The sequence below is a fragment of the Narcine bancroftii genome, chromosome 9 (genome assembly GCF_036971445.1).
Source record: "Narcine bancroftii isolate sNarBan1 chromosome 9, sNarBan1.hap1, whole genome shotgun sequence".
Taxonomy (NCBI): Eukaryota; Metazoa; Chordata; class Chondrichthyes; order Torpediniformes; family Narcinidae; genus Narcine; species Narcine bancroftii.
In genome coordinates this window covers 82,266,997-82,285,808 of record NC_091477.1, presented here as the reverse complement: position 1 = coordinate 82,285,808, position 18,812 = coordinate 82,266,997, and the positions used below count along the sequence as shown (strand labels likewise).

Below are 18,812 nucleotides of genomic sequence, written 5' to 3'. Positions count from 1 at the left end.
TGGAGTTACATGGATGAGAGAGGCTATGGACTGGGTGCAGGAGTGGGACTAGGCAAAAAAAAAAATTGGCACAGACTAGAAGGGCCAAAGGGGCCTGTTTCTATGCAGTAGTGTTTTATGGTTCTATGCTTACAATTTGAATTTAATTTCTATTGAAATCTTTAAATGTCTTTTCAATAAATGTCATTTAAGAATTTTGTTGTAAGGTTCCTGTATGGGTAAAGAAATTCTTTCAACTTATTCTTATGTCTAGCAAGAGTTTATAGCACCCCTACCCCCAGTTGTCCTGTTATACAACTTTCTCAAACAATGTAATGATCATTAACAGCCATCATTTTCATATATTGAATGTTTATAGGGAAATCATCCTGTCCACCAAAGGTTGTTCAGTAAAATATTTCATTTAGTTTATTTTTCTGTTGCCTTAATTATGCTATTTCCAACTTTGTGCAGAAATCAATAATAGCAACCTGCATGAGAGTTGAAAAGTCTGGAGTGTGTGAAATCAGGCAGGGGTTTTAAAAAAAAGAGTATAGAGAGCTAGTTAATTCATTGGAAATAAACAGCACCTTCTCAGGTTGGCAGGATATAATTAATGGGTACCACAGGGATAGATAGATATTTCAACACAACGATTCACCATTTAACCAAGGAGACCAAATAATTATTTCTTAATTGCTCATTACATAAAGTTGAGTGGGAAATCAAGTTGTTATGGGGATGCAAAGACACAGGAATGGAAAATAGTTGACTGAGCAACATGGCAGATGCAGTGGTATGTGGAAAAATGTGTGATTAGCCTATTTGAGAGAAATATTATGTTTAAAATAATAAAATATTGAGAAATGCTAACATTTAAAGTGTTTGTTTTTGTACACAACCCAACACCCAACCCAACCAACCAATTTTCCCCTGCAACCGCTGCAACCGTGTCTGCCTGTCCCGCATCGAACTTGTCAGCCACAAACGAGCCTGCAGCTGACGTGGACATTTACCCCCTCCATAAATCTTTGTCCGCGAAGCCAAGCCAAAGAAAAAGAAACTAGTAGTCCCTTTCAAATTGCCCTGTAAAACAAGGTTAACCAAGCAATTTACCTGGTTAACAACTCAGGGATTGGGTAATGTGAAAGGCCCTAACTGGGCAAGCCTGTTCAAAATTGACCCGGATCCCATACCTACCTCGGAGATCGTTTGGGAATCTGGGAAAACTTACCAGGGCATCCTCCGCCAATTTGAAAGGACAAAATGGGTTACCCAGTAAATCTCGTGACATCAGCACTTGCGTGCGAGCGTCACAGGGAATATCTGGCTGGTTCAATCCAGGATCAGTCGTCCTTACCCATAACCCCCCCCCCATCTCCACACGCCGCTGGAACCACTCTGGCACTGGCAGAGCGCATTGAGCCATCGCCGCAAACTGAAGTAGCATGTCGTGGCTACAACATAGTATTCATGCCTGATTGAGGTTTAAATTATTTGGGCATCTGGCAACACTGCACTCCTGCTGCCGAGTTGGAAGTTAGATGGGGGAGTTATGTGGGGTGGGGGGGTGGCAAATGACTGACAGGATTTGGGGGGTGAAACTGACGGTCGGGAGCAGGGGATTGCCTACAGGGGATATTACAGGGCTGCCTGTAAGTGCATGACGAGTCACTCATCACGTCACCACAGGGGCAGGATCCGCCTTAAATCACTGGTTTATTGATTTAGCAGGTAAATTAGCCTGCAGTTTGAAAAGACTGGGAGGTGCTGACTACCTGGTAACCTCACCTAGGTCCTAAGAGGGCTACCCGGATGCTACAGTTTGAAAAGGCCTACTGAATACTAACATGCAGGTGAACCAGGCAATGAGGAAAAACAAATAATATATTGATTATTAATGCAAGATTTGAGTACAAAAAAGATTTTTTACAGCACCTTGGTAAGGTCACACAGAGAGGATTCTGTACAGTTTTGGTCTCCTTACCGAAAGAAAGGGCATCCTTTGGAGGGAGTGCAGCAAAGGATTACAAGACTGGCTTCTAACATGGTGGGTCTTCTGTTTGAGGAGGGATTGAATGGGATAGGTCTCTTGACTGAGAGATGACTTTATTGAAACGTGCATTGTACTTTGTAATCTCAGTGGGATAGGTGTGGAGAAGATGACTCTCCAAGTGGTCACAGTCTGAAAAACTGATTTTAAAAGCATGATGAGTATAAGGGCACTTTATCTGAATGCCAGTAGTATTCGAAACAAGGTCAATTCGAAACAAATTAGTACAAAGGGTTATGATTTAGTAGCCATTACAGAAATGTGGTTACAGAGTGGAAAGGATTGGGAATTAAATATCGAAGGAAGGACAGGCAGGAAGGTAAGGGAAGTGGAGTAGCACACTTAGTTAAGGATGAGATCAGAGCAATATAGTGAGAGATGATACAAGATCTAAGCAGCAAAATGTTTAATCCATATGGGTAGAGATTAGGAATAGTAAAGGGGGGAAAAAAATCACTGGTGTGAGTTTTCCATAGGCCACCCAATAAAAACATTTCAATGGCACAGGCAATAAACCAAGAAATATTGTAGGTCTGTAAGGATGGAACAGCAATTATCATGTGGGACATGCACATAGACTGGGTTAATCAGTTTGGCCAAGACAACCTTGAAGAGGACTTCATAGAATGCATACATGATGGCAACTTTGTACAGCATGTTCCCTTGTAGGTTCAGTAACATGCTATCTTGGTCCTGTGCAGTAAGACTGGTAAAATCGGTGATCTTGTCATTAGAGATACTCTTGGAAAGAGTGATCACATTATGATTGTTTCTCATACAAATGGAGGGTACAATTGTTCAGTCTAAAACCACTGTATTATGCTTAAACAAGAGAAACTACAAGGGGATGAGGGAAGAATTGGTGAGGGAAAGCTGGGAATACAGATTATATAGGGGAACAGTGGAAGACTTTCAAAGAGATTTTTCACAGTGCTCAACAAAAATATGTTCCAGTTAAAAGCAAGGACAATAAGGGTGGGGGGCAGCCAGCCTCGGATAACTAAGGAAATAAAGGAGGGCATCAGACTAAATGCGCGTGCCAAAATGAAGGTTGATCCCTTGGATGATGAGCAGGGAAATTGATATTGGGTAATGAGGAAGTGGCTGAGGCTTTGAATGACTATTTTGTGTTGATCTTCATCATGGAGGGCACGTCTCCCATGTCAAAGACAAATGTAAGGGAGATCAGGACATGGATGTAATAGTTATCACAAAAGAGGTCAAACTGAGAAATCCTGAAGGTCTAAAGATAGATAAGTCCCATGGTTTTCATGGAATGCATCCCAAGGTACTGAAAGAAATGGCAGAAGTTACAGTAGGGGCTCTGGTGATAATTTACCAAAATTATCTGGATTCTGGGCAGATCATACCAGATTGGAAGACGATGAATGTTATTCCATTATTCAAAAAAGGATGTAGGCGAAAAGCAGGGAACTGTAGGCCAGTTAGTTTAACATCTGTAGTTGGGAAAATAATTGAAACTGTAAAGAAAAAATAGCGAGGCTCTTGGAGTGAAATGGGTCCATCAGGCGGAAGCAGCATGGGTTCAGCAAAGGCGGGTCCTTTTTGAAAAACTTACTGGAGTTTTTTGAGGATATAATGAGCATGGTAGATAGAGGGGAGCAGATGAACGTTGTTTATTTGGATTTCCAGGTGTTCAATAAGGTGCCGCATAAGAGGTACATAAAATAAAGATGCGTAGAGTTGGGGGTTATGTATTAGCATAGATAGAGGATTGATTAACCAATAGAAAGCAGAGAGTTGGAATACAGGGGTTTTTGGTTGGTAATCAGTGGTGAGCATGATACCACAGAGGTTGGTGCTGAGCCGGCAACTGTTCACGATATACATTCATGATCTGGAAGAGGCGGCAGTGTGTAGTGTATTTAAGTTTGCTGATGACACTAAATTGAGTGGAAAAGCAAATTATGCAGAGTATATGGAGAGTCTTCAGAGGGATTATAGATAGGTTGTGAATGGGCAAGGATCTGACAGATGGAGTACAATGTTGGTAAATGTGAGGTTATCCACTTGCTGCGGAACACAGGTATCTCATTGGCGGAGACGTCGCCGCGACTGATTAGTCGTGGCGACTCGGGAGACCAAAAAATGGCTTGCGCTCTCACCAAGGCGATGCCAGGGTGACGTCCGAGACATCTCCGCGACGTCTCCAGACAAGGTGACAACCAATTTGCCCGGCAGTCGTGGCGACGTCTCCGAGACGTATTTTCAGTTGCAGCGACATCTCCAGCAGGAGCATTAATAGGGAAATGAAGAAAAAGCTGAAAGATTTGACACTGATCTTCATATAAGGATGTAATGAATGTCTCTGATTTTCTGGAGAATGCTGGCTATTGTGCATGGAAATACCAGTAAGTTTGAGTTGCTGTACGGTAGAAGTCCGAAAATCTGAACTGTTTGGGGATTAAGTTGGTTTGGATTTTCAGATTTTCCAGATTCTTGGGCAGTACTTTAAAAAAAAAATTATTTAAATTTTCCATAATTGTATTCATGTCAACATACAAAATATAATAATGTAATCATATCAAATCCATTATACATGATGATTTTATAAAAACCCCAAGATATAAACCCCTCTAACCCCTTCCCCCCAAATAATAACCCCAAAAGGGATAGAAAAGAAAGAAGGAAGAGAGAAGGAAAAATAATAAAGAAAGAAAAAATGTAGACCTGGTTGTCTTTCACTCAATTCTAACCTTTTTCACTTTTTATTTATTCCAAGGAGTTAGAGGTTTCATGCAGTTTGGGGAAAGTCAATTTATAAATTTATACCTATAATATGTAAATATGGGCACCAAATTTTCAAAAAGATCTCATTTATTTCTCAATTTATATGTAATCTGCTCAAGAGATATACTGCTATGAATTTCTGCATGCCATCTTTCCAAACCTAATCGATTTCCATGTCATTGCTATACATTTTCTTGCAACTCCTAATGCTATGTTGTCATGTCTAAAATTGAGACCATTTTGGATAGAATTAGGAACTTTTTTGGAGCAAGTCACAAGAGTTAAATTTCCACAGAATGTTCCTTTTACTGGGTAATATTTCAGGGATAAGACCAAAATTGAAACTGAATTTGTATTAAATTTGATATTTAAGGAGGAATAAAGAAGAGATGAACAGGTCAATTTTGATAGTTTAATCATTAGAAAGTCAGCATGCTTCATTTATCAAACCAGTCAAAGTGTTGACTTTATTTTTAAAGAAAAAAAAAGTCACACTTAACAAAAATGTAAACCTTTTTTCCGCTTGTTGCCTCTGCATCTGTGGCATTTAGCACACACACAAAAGCCCGCTAAATTTAAAAAGTTTGAGAAAGTCCAAATTCTCGGGTGATCCAGATTTCTGGCCTCTCGATTTTTGAACATCAACTGTATTCGTATATGTGCATGCAGAATTCCTAAGCTTGTTAGCAGAGTTTCTCAACTATGTCTGTGCTAGCTCAGCTCCAGAGTGTAAAGATAATGCAGCTCTCTGTAACTTTATGGTGCCAAATTCAATTAACCAAATCAGTTGACTTCATTCATTCATTTGAGGAATCAAGCTGAGTCTTTATTAATTGTACACTTGTTTTTTGTTTTAAGTTATTTCTCTTATGAAGTATTTTTATTTTTAATTACGAACTATTAAAATTTTGAATTTCTTTAAAGTAACAAATGCATTTAAATATTTGATCATCTTAAAAACTGCCGTGGTATTTGGCTTACAAGTCTTTACCTTTCCCCTGCCCCTCACCCCCTTCCCCACTGCAAATAAAATTATGCACATCAACAAACATTACCTAAGTTGATGGAAGGAGAAGAAAAGAAAAGAATGGACTCAGTAGAATTTCTGGTGTATTTTTGTTGAATGACAACATTGTCTGACTGAATTAATGCAACCTAGATTGTATACCTAAAATGGATGAGAGGGGGGGGGTGGGGGGGTGGCTTGGGAGGAGGGGGGGGGGGGAGAAAAAGTCACTGTAAATGTGTGAAAAAGAAAAAGTGTATATCATGGCTATTGTGATTTATGGTGTGAAAAATAAAAAATTTAAAAAAAAAGAGACAGGATTTATGAGCGTTCCATAACCCACAGCTTTTGGGTGTTGGTATTGGGAAATTCGCAGACATTATGTTAATGTGTCAGCAACAACACAGTAAGTTAATCAGTTAGTGGAAAATGCACGAATCAACGATTCAAGTTTCATAGCCCATCTGAACTCCCTTTGCACCGCCCGCAAACTTACTACCTGATCCTGGTCGCTCGCCTCCCATTCCAAGTTCCCAATGCCCTGAGCGCAGACTTAGCACCACCTGTTCCCACCCGTCCATCTGAGCTCCCAATGTCCCGAACACGGACTTGCCGCCCAGTCTCAGCCACCTGCCCATCAGAACTCCCGATGCCTCGTACTTACCGCAATTAAAAGTAGTATGTGTGTAATGGTCGAGCCTCCTCGAGTTTACCCTAAAAATTAGTCTACAAAGTTTGACTATTACACCAGTATATGTGGTACGTTGATTGTTCAAATTTGAAATTTTCTGCACTACTCTACCAAAACAACTGAAATCACTGTTCTGCAGCTTTCAGATTTAACTTAATCCTAATTTAGTTCAATTTTTCTTCAGCTTCCTTCCTCTTCAACATGGGGCCAACAGTCATCTTCAGTTTCATCACAATCCCAGGGTACACTATCACTTGCTGAAATACAGAAATTGGAGGAGGAAAGGGAAAGGCAACTGCAAGAAGAGGTAATGCAATATACTTAAAGGTGAACTTTATAATTTTGAACCAGATTATTTTTAGAAGTATTGACTACAATTTTTAAATGTGGTGCTGACCATTAACGATATTCTTGGAATATATATTATTAGGCAAATATTTAAACAAGTAGAATATCTCCATCTCATGCTTCAGTTGCAAAAAAAATACTTGTAATGATGCTTGGCTGATCTGAAATTTTCCATTGATTAAAGGAAGGAACAGCAGCTCTGTATCTGTTAATTTTGCTTCACATTCTGCTCAATGTTGTTTGACAGATGAAAAGCTAGAATCTCTTTCAACTGCATCTTAGACATAGAGCATTCCAATTTACTGCATTGTCCTTTATGGGGAGCAAACAGAATTTGTCAATAACAAATGTTCAAATAACATTTCAATTAAACCTATTTTAGGAGGAAAGTTATTAGGATAGGAATTTCAGAGCTTAAGGCATAGCTGCTGTTAGGAGATCCATAAAAATGATCTGCTCAGTAGACCAGTTGATAGTATAATTGCAGTGTAGATATCACATAGGTTTGCAGGGGTGGAGGAAATTTGATGTTGAACCAAGATGAAACAATGGAAAAATTTGAAATTTAGGTAGGAAATGGTAGGTGTGTGGTTTTTTTAAAAAACATCTGTGATCTTTAAGTCGTGCTTTACTTTGCCAATCACAGCGACGGCAGCAACAGTCATTGATGAAAGCTTTGCAACAACAGCAAAACCAACAGCAGAAACTGACAGGATGGGGTAATATTCCCAAAGCTTCAGTAACTACCAAATCCCTGTTGGAAATTCAGCAAGAGGAATTCAGGCAAATGCAGAAACAAAAGGAAAACAGATCTCAGCTAAGGACAGTAAGTGTTCTTTTAAAAAGAATATTTTTTATTAGTTATTTTTAATTGAAATATTTTATGATTTTATTCTAAACAGTCGGTCAAAGTTTTGGATTGATCATTCTCGGCCAAATGCTAGCATGACTAAATTCCTTGATTTAATGCAACAATATTTTGAAAATGTGCTTCTCATTATTTTGTCCTAATTGGTTGAACTTGCAAAGTGTCACAAATCTTCTGAAATTCAAAGTTTACATTTCAACTGATGTCGAATAAATACATTGAAAAATAAAGAAATTTATTGGCATTGAAGATGTTTTGCATTCAGTCAAATTAAATTCACGTAATTGCAGTAAGCTTAAGTATTTGTCAGTTCATTGAGTGGTGTCATGCCAAGAACTTCGTGCTCATTGTTAACAAAACCAAGGAGATGATTATGGACCAGGAGAAAATCAGGAGAACTTTATCCAGTCCTTAGCAAGGGCTCTGTAATGGAGAAGGTCAAGAACTGCAAATTCCAGGGGGTCAACATCTCCAAGGATCTGTCCTGGAGCTTCCATGTTGATGCAATCACGAAGAAGGCTATACTTTGTGAGGTGTCTGAGGAGATTCAGTATGTCACTGAAAACTCAAAAACATCTACAGGTGTACCGTGGAGACCCTGGTATGGAGGCGCTAACTTGCAGGACAAGAATAAATTCCAGATGGTTGTTAAATCAGCTTACAGCATCACAGGCACCAGACTTTACTCAATCAAGGACATCTACAAGAGGCGGTATCTTAAAAAAGAGGCCTTTTCCTCAAAGACTCCCTCCACCCAGATCATATCTTCACTCTGCTACCATTAGGAAAAGCGTACAAGAACTTAAAGATGAGCACTCAGTGACACAAGGACAACTTCATCCCTGCTGCCATCAGATTCCTGAATAACCAATGAACCAAAGACACAGGTTGATAAACATCTCTCTTTGAATTCATTTGAGGTACATTGTTATAGTTCCTTGTTAACATTTGTCATTGTGGTTCTCTCTTAAGAAATGTAAATCACTGATGACAAATGGTTACACATATCAACAGTTAATCCAAGTTTTCATGTCTTCCAACACTTGAAGTAATGTCTAGAGGTTTTGCCTTCATTGCATATCGAACATCTGTGCTCTATGAACCTTTGGGTTAAAGTTTAATTATCAAATGCTAATTATTAGTGTGGAGAGTTAATCAAATCTTTAAAACACACAAAGCAAAGGAAGCTTTTCTTTAAGGCAGACACACAAAGCAAAGAATCCTCCATTGGTGCCTGACAGTGAGGTGTGAGTTATCTGCCCTCTATAATAGCCCCGACAGGTCACCTATCGACAGGTCACCTATCGGCTGGCCGTTTATGAATAGGAGAACAAGTTCTGACAGAACTTCAGATCATTAAGTCGTTAACATCGTGCAATTTAAAGTGGCCTCGAGCTGTTAGTTTAAATGCCGAATTTGCTGTCTGGAAAAGCCAACAAATCTGCTCTCAACAAACATAACTGTGACTCTTTGTAACACTTGATTAAGTGAAAGACTATTCTGTATTAATAAAGTTAATAAAGATATGCTTTTCCTTAATAATTGCCAGTTCTCGAATGACTTAAAAACAGAATCTATCACACCTATACTGTTTCTTGGATCCTGGGTTCAATCTTTTGCTCAGGATCAAGATCTCAAAGTTCATTTTATTGTCATATAATTGAAAGTGCAATATAACGCAAAATTAGTTTGTCTGCCGTAGGACCTCTTACAGTCAGAGAAAGAGAAGCAAAAGCCAGTCCCCTCAGAATCACCGAGTGGAAAGTTGGTTCTTTGAACATTGACCTTGTCCAGCCTATTTTACTGAAACATGGGGCTTCTGTCAGCAAAAGTGCCTGGTTGCAATTCCTGAAAAGCTTTGCAAGCAAATATGGCTTTGGCCTGTTTTCCATAAGTTCTCAAATCTGTTACTAAAGTAACTAAAGTAACTCCTTTGACATTGAAAAAAATCATTAAAACAAAAACTTACTTTAAACTGTATAAAAAAAATTTCACAAAGCAATAAATTAAATTAAAATCAAATAAAAATGCTTTCTGACATTTGCCATGCATTCTTTTATTTTCAAGAATTTCACAATCCCTCTATATTTGTGTTAGATTTTACCTGGCCAATGCTCAGCAGGCAGTTTTCCCAGCTTAAGGGTTGTTGCTGGAAGACCATCACCTCTATGAAGGATACCTGTTCTTCAGCCCAAAACCTGGTAGTCTTTCAGCAGACAGATATTGGTCTGGGAATGCAGCCTCCTGGCACATTCCGGGCTGCAGGGTGACACACTGAAGCTTGGTGCAGCCAATGCGAGGGCACTGTGGGGAAGAAGTACTGTTTAGAGCCCCCCCCCCCCCAATTGCCAGGCTCTCAGGGGCTGACACTGAGGGAAAGCTCCTTAAACCAACAGAGAAGGGGGAGTAATAACAAAGCACCACAGGGATGGTGATTGAGTATTAAGGCAACAATGTTAAACAAGAAATGTACATCGATGAGCTGACTGACACAATGTAAAAAGTTTCTGATCAGTTTTTTATATACTGTCTCGATATGAGATGACTGACACTAGGAAAAAGTTTGGTAAATACCATACTCAGTAAGATTGAAGCTATGAACGTAAAGTCTGGAACAGCATTTGGTCTTGTATATAATTTATTGCGAATAAAGTTTGGAAAAAAAAATTGCATTTCTGTTGCACTATACACAGATTGAGAAGTCTGAATTTTATCACTGACTGGCTTGGTTTCCATTGAAGTTAAAAGATATGACATAAAAATTATACATGTATTGTTCTTAGTCTGCTTGTGTGAGTCATTCTGAATAGTGACGTCTGAGCTTATTTGCTTTAAATATATTTCTTTTATGAATCTTTTCATCCTATTTCTTCCACCCTCTAATTAAAATAGTCGGCAGCAATGAAGCTTAACGTATCTGGCAACCACGAGGAATCGTCACACAAAAACACCACAGCAATTAAAAGAGAAGAATCATCACACAAGAGATCAGAGAGGAATCAGGTAAGTTTGGTGAGAAGAATGGTTTGCTAGAACAAATGTCAAGCAGATAGACCTACTTTCCAGATGTGTAAAAACGCAATGCTGCAGAAACCTATTTAGCAAAGATAAAGATACATCACCAATGTTTCAGGCTTGAGCCTTTCATCAAGGTATGAACAAAATGTAGACAGTCACCTGAACAAATTGATTGGGGTGGGGAGGGGTAAGAAGAGAAGCACAGGCTGGAGGTAATAGGTAGATAGGGGAGGGAGGGTGTTATTACTTCAATCATGCTGTCTGCAGACTTTTGTTTTTCCCTGACATGTAGCCCCTTCCACAGAACTAAGTGCAAATTGAGAAGCATGTAGAAAAAGAGAGTTTTTTTTGGCGTTGATCTTTCATAATAACTCTTCGGAAAAGGCTTGGTCTTATTTCAAATTTACAGCATCTGTATTGTTTTAATCTTTATGATGTGTAGTTTGAATCAATAAACACCAATCTTTTTCTCCCTTGGATTGTTCTGGAATGAGTAACAAGCCAAGTGTAGTTTAAAAAAAACATTCTATTTCAATATCAACCATTGAGGGTTTAAAATTTTATTCCAATGCTGTCCATTGTGCGGTGTGTAAACTTAACTAGATTAGCAAGTGAATATTTAATTATTTTGAATCCCTTCCAGAAACCCAGGCTTGTAGATGCATTAAAAACTGTATATATTTGTTTCCTGCCCATTAATGTTATTCTTCAATTATCTAATTGTGAAACAACTGCTTAATGGCTTCTATTTGTTTTGCCTCTACCTCCACCTTTCTTCTCCCAGTAGTTCTTCACTTATCATGAAGCTTAGTAACACATTATTTTTATTTATATCCAGTTCCTCCTCATATTGTGTTGCTAGGATAGTCTATGGAATGTTAGTTATAATAGATCTAACACATACACCAAATAACCAATATTTTTGAGCTTCGACACTGAACAGTCATTTTATTCTCTTTCTCTGTTATCTTTCCACTTGTTCCATGGCTTCTGTTCCCTCCATGATCCCATCAAACAGGTATTTCAAGTAATATTTCATTCCCTTTCCCAAGTTGGGTTGAGTTAGATCTCTCTCATCCTTTTTTCCCTCGGTCTTCTTTCACAGAGCCAAAACCAATTCTCACCTTTCCTGTTATCATATCCATTTAGCACCTTTTGTTGGTGTGAACTCTCCCCTTCCCATTCTTCAATCTTTATTCTAGTGCCTTCCTTTTCTTTACTTAGACTTTGAAGAAGGGTTCAGGACCAAAATGTCGGCAATATATTTTTACCTGCGAGCATGTTGAGTTCCTCTATCATTTCTATGTATTTTTACTTGTGTTAACTAGCATGTTGGTGGGGAAGGCAAGGAACAATGTGTTGATGGTCATTTTCTGGTGAAACCCTTGGGGGTTTGGACAAAGACAGCATAACTAGAGTAAGAGGTTGTAGTTGCATTAATTATCCCAATAATGCAGATCCTTTTAGCCTGAGACTAAATCAATCCTTAGTTCATTCTGAAAAAGATGATTAACTAAGACACAGAATAAACCAAAGCACCAGTAACTGCAATTGTTAGGAAGAGAGGCAAAAAACCTACTGGACGAAAAGAAATCTGCAAAATCTCAGGACACACCCTTTCATTAAGTTGTGATGAAGGGCTGTGATCCAAATGATTGACATTGTTATAAATGTGTGATTCAATATTGTCCAGAATGGCTCATCTTTGTAAAATGGCACAGATGCTGGAAATTTGAAATAGAATCCTATATTGGTAAGACGGGTAGCAGCTGCAGAGAAATCAGTAACACCTTGGGCCATTTTTTTTTTCAAAGAACTATTTTGGTATTTAAAAATATCTTTATTGAAACCAATTCTGGCAGCATTGCATTATGTGAAATCCAAACATAAAATAACTATATCTTGTTCTCTTTCTCTTTACCTGCTATTTTCTGTTTCAATAAATCAAATAAATAATTTACACTACAGTACAGTTTTCATTATTCCTCTCCGAAGTTTTCATTTTGCTAACATTTATCTTTAATGGGAAAAAAAAGCTATTTGAATGTTTTGAAAAGTACAGTATTATAATTAACCACAAGGTAATCTAAGTATGCTATATGTTACATTTTAGTCAGCAATTTTTGGTGTGCATCACTTCAAATCTCTTGAGGTGGAAATTACTTTTTTCGTTATTTGTTTTGAAGTATTAATTTGTGAAAAAATAAAAACTCATTAAAATTGAAAAATTGGGATTCTCTGGATTGAACTATAAGGCACCACTAAATCATTTTACAAATTACATTGCTCTTGTCAAAAATACTTTGATTTGTCCTCAGCATTACTTTTAAATTTGTGTGTATGAGAGAAAAAAAATGATAATTCATTTTAAGTATCTTAAGTATTTCTCAGCAGAGGGAACCCCTACGTGATGGCCAATTCACTAATCATCCAAAAAATTGAGATATGGAACGGAACAAAATTTATTTTTTGTGAAAAATAAAGAAAACTAATCAATAAAATTCTTTTTTTAAACTTTCATTTGTTGACTCATGTGCAGATGCCATCACCTCTTGATGGAAGCGCCTGATGTGCACCATTTTCCAGAAATACAAGCCCCCATATAGACTTGAGTGGCTTTCCACCAATTTAAAAACTTTAATGACCTTGAATGTACAAAATGTCTCATTTTGTGAAATTTTTTTTTCTAAACTGTGTGACTTTTCTGTAAATCTTGTTCCTCAAAGATAGGGTCCATTTACTCATTCACCAGTAAAACTTGTTTACTGTGAACTACCCAGTGATCCATTTCAGGGCCTGAATTGAAGAGAAACATGATGCACACATGTGAAAGGGATGAGAATCTGTATATTTTTGAGCCCACATTGCTTTTGAGGAACAATTACAAATAATATCTGCTATATTTTAGAACTACCAGGTTATAAGGCAGATCTTGTTTGAAAAAGAAACATTGCATTCTACTGGATTGATAAAGCAACAAGGTGGTAGTTGTATCATCATGGTTGTAAATCTGGATTTTGTATGACGTCTTTAGTCAATGTCAACTTATTTTGTGTGCATGGAGTTTTGAGATTTTATGATCCATCCTTTTAGTTTAAACAGAGCTCTCTTGGGAAAATGTAGCCTGTTTTAATTTTGCACTTTAATGTAACATGCAAATTTTAATGATGAAAAAAGAACATTACATCAGTTAATGTAATATTGTACAACTTAACTTTTTAAAGAGTATTTCATACTTTACAATGTGAATTCACTACAGGATGTCTTAAACAGACTGATGGGAGTATTCAGCAAATCAGACAGCATCAGAAGGAGAGAAACTAAATAGACATTTAATTTCATAGACTCTGCGTCAGATTTGTTCTGGCGGAAGACCATTGGCTTGGCATGTTAACTCATTTTCTCTCCCTATAATTGCTGTCTGATGAGCTTTTCACTTCCAATAGTATTTTTTTATTGCAAATATTCAGCATCTACAGTTGCTTTTCAGTAAAATGTCTTTTGCTTATTTTATCTAGCATTCCAGTTTACCAGTTAGCACTACTTCCGCATGGGGCTCAGTGAACACCAGTCCTACCAACCAGTGGGGAACAGACATAAATAGTGTCTGGGGTGCTCCAGATAACAAGAACACAAATGTGGGCTTCTGGGATGAGGCTGTGAAAGAAGTGGGGCCAACTGCAAAAAAACAGACTTCCAAAAATAACAAGAATAATTCTAACCCTGGGTAAGAGAGCTGATATCTTAACCAATATCCTATTAAATTCATAATAAACTGTGTTGTGGTTGATTTTAAAATTATACAATATCTACAGTACAATGCATAATATAATCGAGCAAGGTTTTGGATAGGGAAACAGATGCCTTTGCTGGTTTATTAAAGATTAGTTTCCTTTGGGACACTTTTCTCATGTTTGCTTAATACTGTAAGTCTTTCAGCAACTGTAACAGTACTGCAGGTATCCTAGTTTCTCTAAATATAAAAATATTTCTTCAGAACCTTGTTGCGGATGGAAAACTATGATTTCCTTTCTTGTACCATTATTATTCCTTGCTTTCTGACACTTGTGCCATAAAACAAAGCATCTAGAGTCTAGATGTTGATAACAGGATTAAAATGGATGTTGTTCAATTTGGGTTGTTCATCAACTATTATTCTGGATTTTAAAAAAAAGAGCACCTTTCTTCTTTTGAGTGATATCTAAAGAATAGTATTTGTGATGTGATTATGGACAATTTGTAGAAAAATGCTGTACTAATTCAACTAGCTTGCTCATCTTTCAACCCATTGATTTGAACATCATTGAAGTTATAGGTAAGTTGAGGAAAGGGGACTGACTTCCTGTGAGTCACATTGAAATTTATTTTGTATTCCTTTCAAAATGAAGAGTTAAAAACTTTTCTACAATGCCATAGTGTTTGGGATTGATTTGGAAAGATATCTGAAGTTTCAAAAATGAGTTGCAGTTTCTACCCTCTACCCCTTTTCTTCCATGCATCCCAACTACGCCTGAAGTTCCCTGCCCTAATTTTGATTTCTCAAGTCATCCTGTCTCTACTGTTGCTATTTAAGTCGAGACGAGTAACTGTTCAGAAACTTCAAATTTGCTGCGTGAATGTTTTTAACATTTCTTTCAGGCTCTTGTCTATCTGTATCCCCTCTCTCCCACTTGCTCATCCATTAATAATGAATTTGTGTCCAAAGTCTGAGATATTTTGATCTCTTAATAAACAAAGTTTTGCATTTGAACACCATTTAATACAAAACTTGATCTTTCAGAAAATCTCATGGAGTTCAGAACAAACCAAATAAAAAAGCTGAAGAAGAAGAAAAACTAATGAAGTTGTTTCATGGTGTGAACAAGGCACAAGATGGATTTACCTTATGGTGTGAGCAAATGTTGCAAGTTCTAAACACAGCTAATAACTTGGATGGTAAGAACTAAGTTACACAATTTTTGCACTGATATTGATTTTAGTATCCCTTTAAACAGCCGCTTTTATTGGCTGCCTGCACCCGCTGCAGCCCCTGTACTCGCTACGATGCTATTTCGCATGCGCGAGTCCCTGCGAAGCACATCAATTTAAAAAGGAGATGGAACTTGGCTGGTGGCGGATGCCATTTACAGGGGCTCCTGTTATACACTGTATTTGTGGAATTTAACAGTAAAGCATTCGTCAGAGGTTGCCATTTTGTGTTGTCTGGTTATTCGATACATCAACAAACAATCCTCAACCAAAAAATTAAAGCCTTCATATTTATAAGATTTAAACAAACTATATTGCTAAATATATTTTGAGAATATCAACAGAAAAATTTCATTAAAATATATGGATCTTCCTCCTAAAATAAAGATCAGTTTATATTCACAAATGACATAGATAACATTGCACTCCCTGTTGAGCAAAAAAAAAATAAAATGTAGTGATGTTCTAAGGTATATATTTTTTCTCTCCAGTTCCTACATTTGTGTCCTTTTTGAAAGAAGTTGATTCTCAATATGAAGTCCATGATTACATCCGAGCTTATCTTGGTGATACCCCAGAAACAAAAGAATTTGCAAAACAATTTCTTGGAAGACGTGCCAAACAGCGACAGTTGCAGCATCAGGTTGGTACGGTGAGTATTGGAATTAAAATGTATAAGCTCTGGTGTCTAATCCCTTATGATTAATCAGGTACCTATTAACATTAACAAGTACCTGATGAAGACTAATTAATATTGTACGCTGACATTGTCTAATTTTTAAATATCTGTGCAGTTTGAGTTTAATAGTTCATTTCAGGAGATTTTTCTGCAGTCTCTCCAGTTCACATTTGTGTTCACATCAAAGATTACGAGGCTTCAGAATCCTCTGTGTGAACATCAGAGTATTTACCTCGGGTGTGATTTTTCTTTCCTTCTCGCGGTCCTTTGTCTTGCTTACTTTCATTCAGCCCCTATGAAGACTCCAAATTGCGAAAGTGCTGGAGAAACTTAGCATCGTCTATAGGAAGTAAAGGGTGACCAATGTTTCGGGCATGAGTCCTACGTCAAGGTATTGGGGAAAAAAAAGTCAGGTGCCTGAGTAAAAAAAAAGTCGGGGGTGGGGGGGGGGGTAGAAAGTGGCAGGGGAAGAGCACAGCCTTGAGCAAAATTCTTCCCCTGCAGTTACCAGGCTCCTGAATGAACTCCATAACAGTTCTATCATGCCCTTCCTATTGCAAATTGATCTTTTTCATTGTAATCGTGTACTCTGAATTGTGCTCTATGCCCAGCTGTATGCAATGTATGCCATCTTCAGTTTTTTTTCTCTCTTACTACATAATAATGCTATGTATTTACATCTATCACAATTTCAGATCATTTATCAATGACACTCATTGAGATGTTTCCCATCATCCACCATCTGTAAATTACAGCTCATTACCTATCTGTTTTCATTTTTCCAGTTCCTTTCATTAATATAATGGTCTTTGCTCTTTGGCTTCCAATCTCATCAGGGTGTTTGAGAGACCTTGCTGCCTTGCTTACTACATGCCAACAATGAGCAATCTTAAAATGTATTTAATTGTGAACTACTTCAGGATGTCTTGAAATCACAAATAATAACCATTCATAATATTGTATTTTATATATTTTAATTGACGTCACCTAATGTTAATGCGTTTTATATTTTTAAAAGTCTCAGACTTTTTTAAGCAATACAAAACTAAAATTAAAGCAGACATACATGAGCTTAAATAGTTTTGGTCAGAAATATCTCCTTCCCACTATTCACAACAGTCAGCATAATCTTGATTTATTTGGACAATCGCTGTTTTATATTAAAATAGTGTTTTACAATACAGGTACACAATCCTTTATTCGGACATCTAAATTCCAGAAAGCTCCAAAATCCGGCAAGTGGGGAGGGAGACGCCAGCGCGAGTCGGGCGGGCAAGGGGGGAGACCGGCAGCGTGAGTTGGGCAGACAAGGGGGGGGGGGGGGAGTACCGGCAGCGAAGGGGGTGGATACAGCAGCACAATTCAGGTGGGCTTAAATCTGGCTTTCCAAAATCTGAAATTCAGAACACAGTGTCCCCCAAGGGTTCCCTATAAAGGATTGTGTACCTGTACCACTAATTCTGTAATTTTCCATGTGCTGATTTTTGAAGAAAGGAGAAGAACAGGAAAGTTAGTTAAAATATTTAATGTATAATTTGACGTAAGGAAATTTTAATAAAATGTCAGAGAAGGCAAATTTTGTTCCTGTAGACAAATTTAGTTTTAAAAGAAAAGTCATTTTTACTGTATATTTTAGACATAGCATATATAATGATTTTGATGTCCTTTTTGCTTTAGGATTCAGGAATCTCTGAAATTCAAATGACAGGTCTGGAGTCCATATATCCATCAAATCACAGCAGAAATCGGCAACCAAATTTTGAATGTGTACAGGCTGGAAAAAGAAAGAAAAAACAGAAGATGATACGTGCTGATCCCAGCATCTTAGGTTAGAACTTAATTTTCACAGCCACACTGTTATTGTGCATTTAATTTGTAAAACTTGCAATATCTAGGATTTGGTCACAGTTCTGTAGCCAATTATTTTGCAGACCATTGGAGGTCAATTACTGTTTCCTTCACCGGCTGCAGTTTTGCACCTTTCGCAAATATGATTAGAAAACGACAGACAAGAAAGGATCATGATTATCTGCAGTGAACTAGATAGATTTGATTCCATTCTGACAAAACAAGCACGATATTTTGAATTTATAGACATGTATTAGTTCAGGTCTAATTCTGTTCTAAGTATTGTGGCCTGAGGCTTGTAACTGCAGTTAAGATATGAGCTTTGCAAAGCCAAATTGAATAAGACTACCACATAGCATGCACAAAGTGGAAAAATGCTTTTGCGTTTGCAGTAGAAAAAAACTTAAATGGTGTTATCTGGAATACAAATGGTGTTATCTGGAATACAAATGCTACTTGCATCTTCTTAATAAAAAGCATTAACCAAGAAAGGAAAGAGAAAATGATAGAAGGAAAGATAGAAGGAAGACATTTAACACTTTTCAAAGAATTTGACATCCACATGTCTAAAGTCAAGTTTCAAACTTTCATATGTTGGCAAGA

General features: G+C 37.5%; 1 protein-coding gene across 7 annotated transcripts in view; it reads left to right on the top strand.

The window, feature by feature from the left end:
• gigyf2 (GRB10 interacting GYF protein 2) overlaps nt 1-18,812 on the top strand; it is a 107,571-nt gene that overhangs the window by 83,205 nt on the left and 5,554 nt on the right. For 5 of the 7 annotated variants that reach the window (XM_069896638.1, XM_069896639.1, XM_069896636.1 and 2 more), the window contains 7 exons: nt 6,665-6,787; nt 7,475-7,654; nt 10,589-10,699; nt 14,233-14,441; nt 15,495-15,649; nt 16,174-16,334; nt 18,039-18,189. In XM_069896638.1, the coding sequence (XP_069752739.1) occupies nt 6,665-6,787; nt 7,475-7,654; nt 10,589-10,699; nt 14,233-14,441; nt 15,495-15,649; nt 16,174-16,334; nt 18,039-18,189 (1,090 nt within the window). The remainder of the gene's footprint in view (nt 1-6,664; nt 6,788-7,474; nt 7,655-10,588; nt 10,700-14,232; nt 14,442-15,494; nt 15,650-16,173; nt 16,335-18,038; nt 18,190-18,812) is intronic. The other 2 variants (XM_069896642.1, XM_069896637.1) reach the window with 1 other exon arrangement.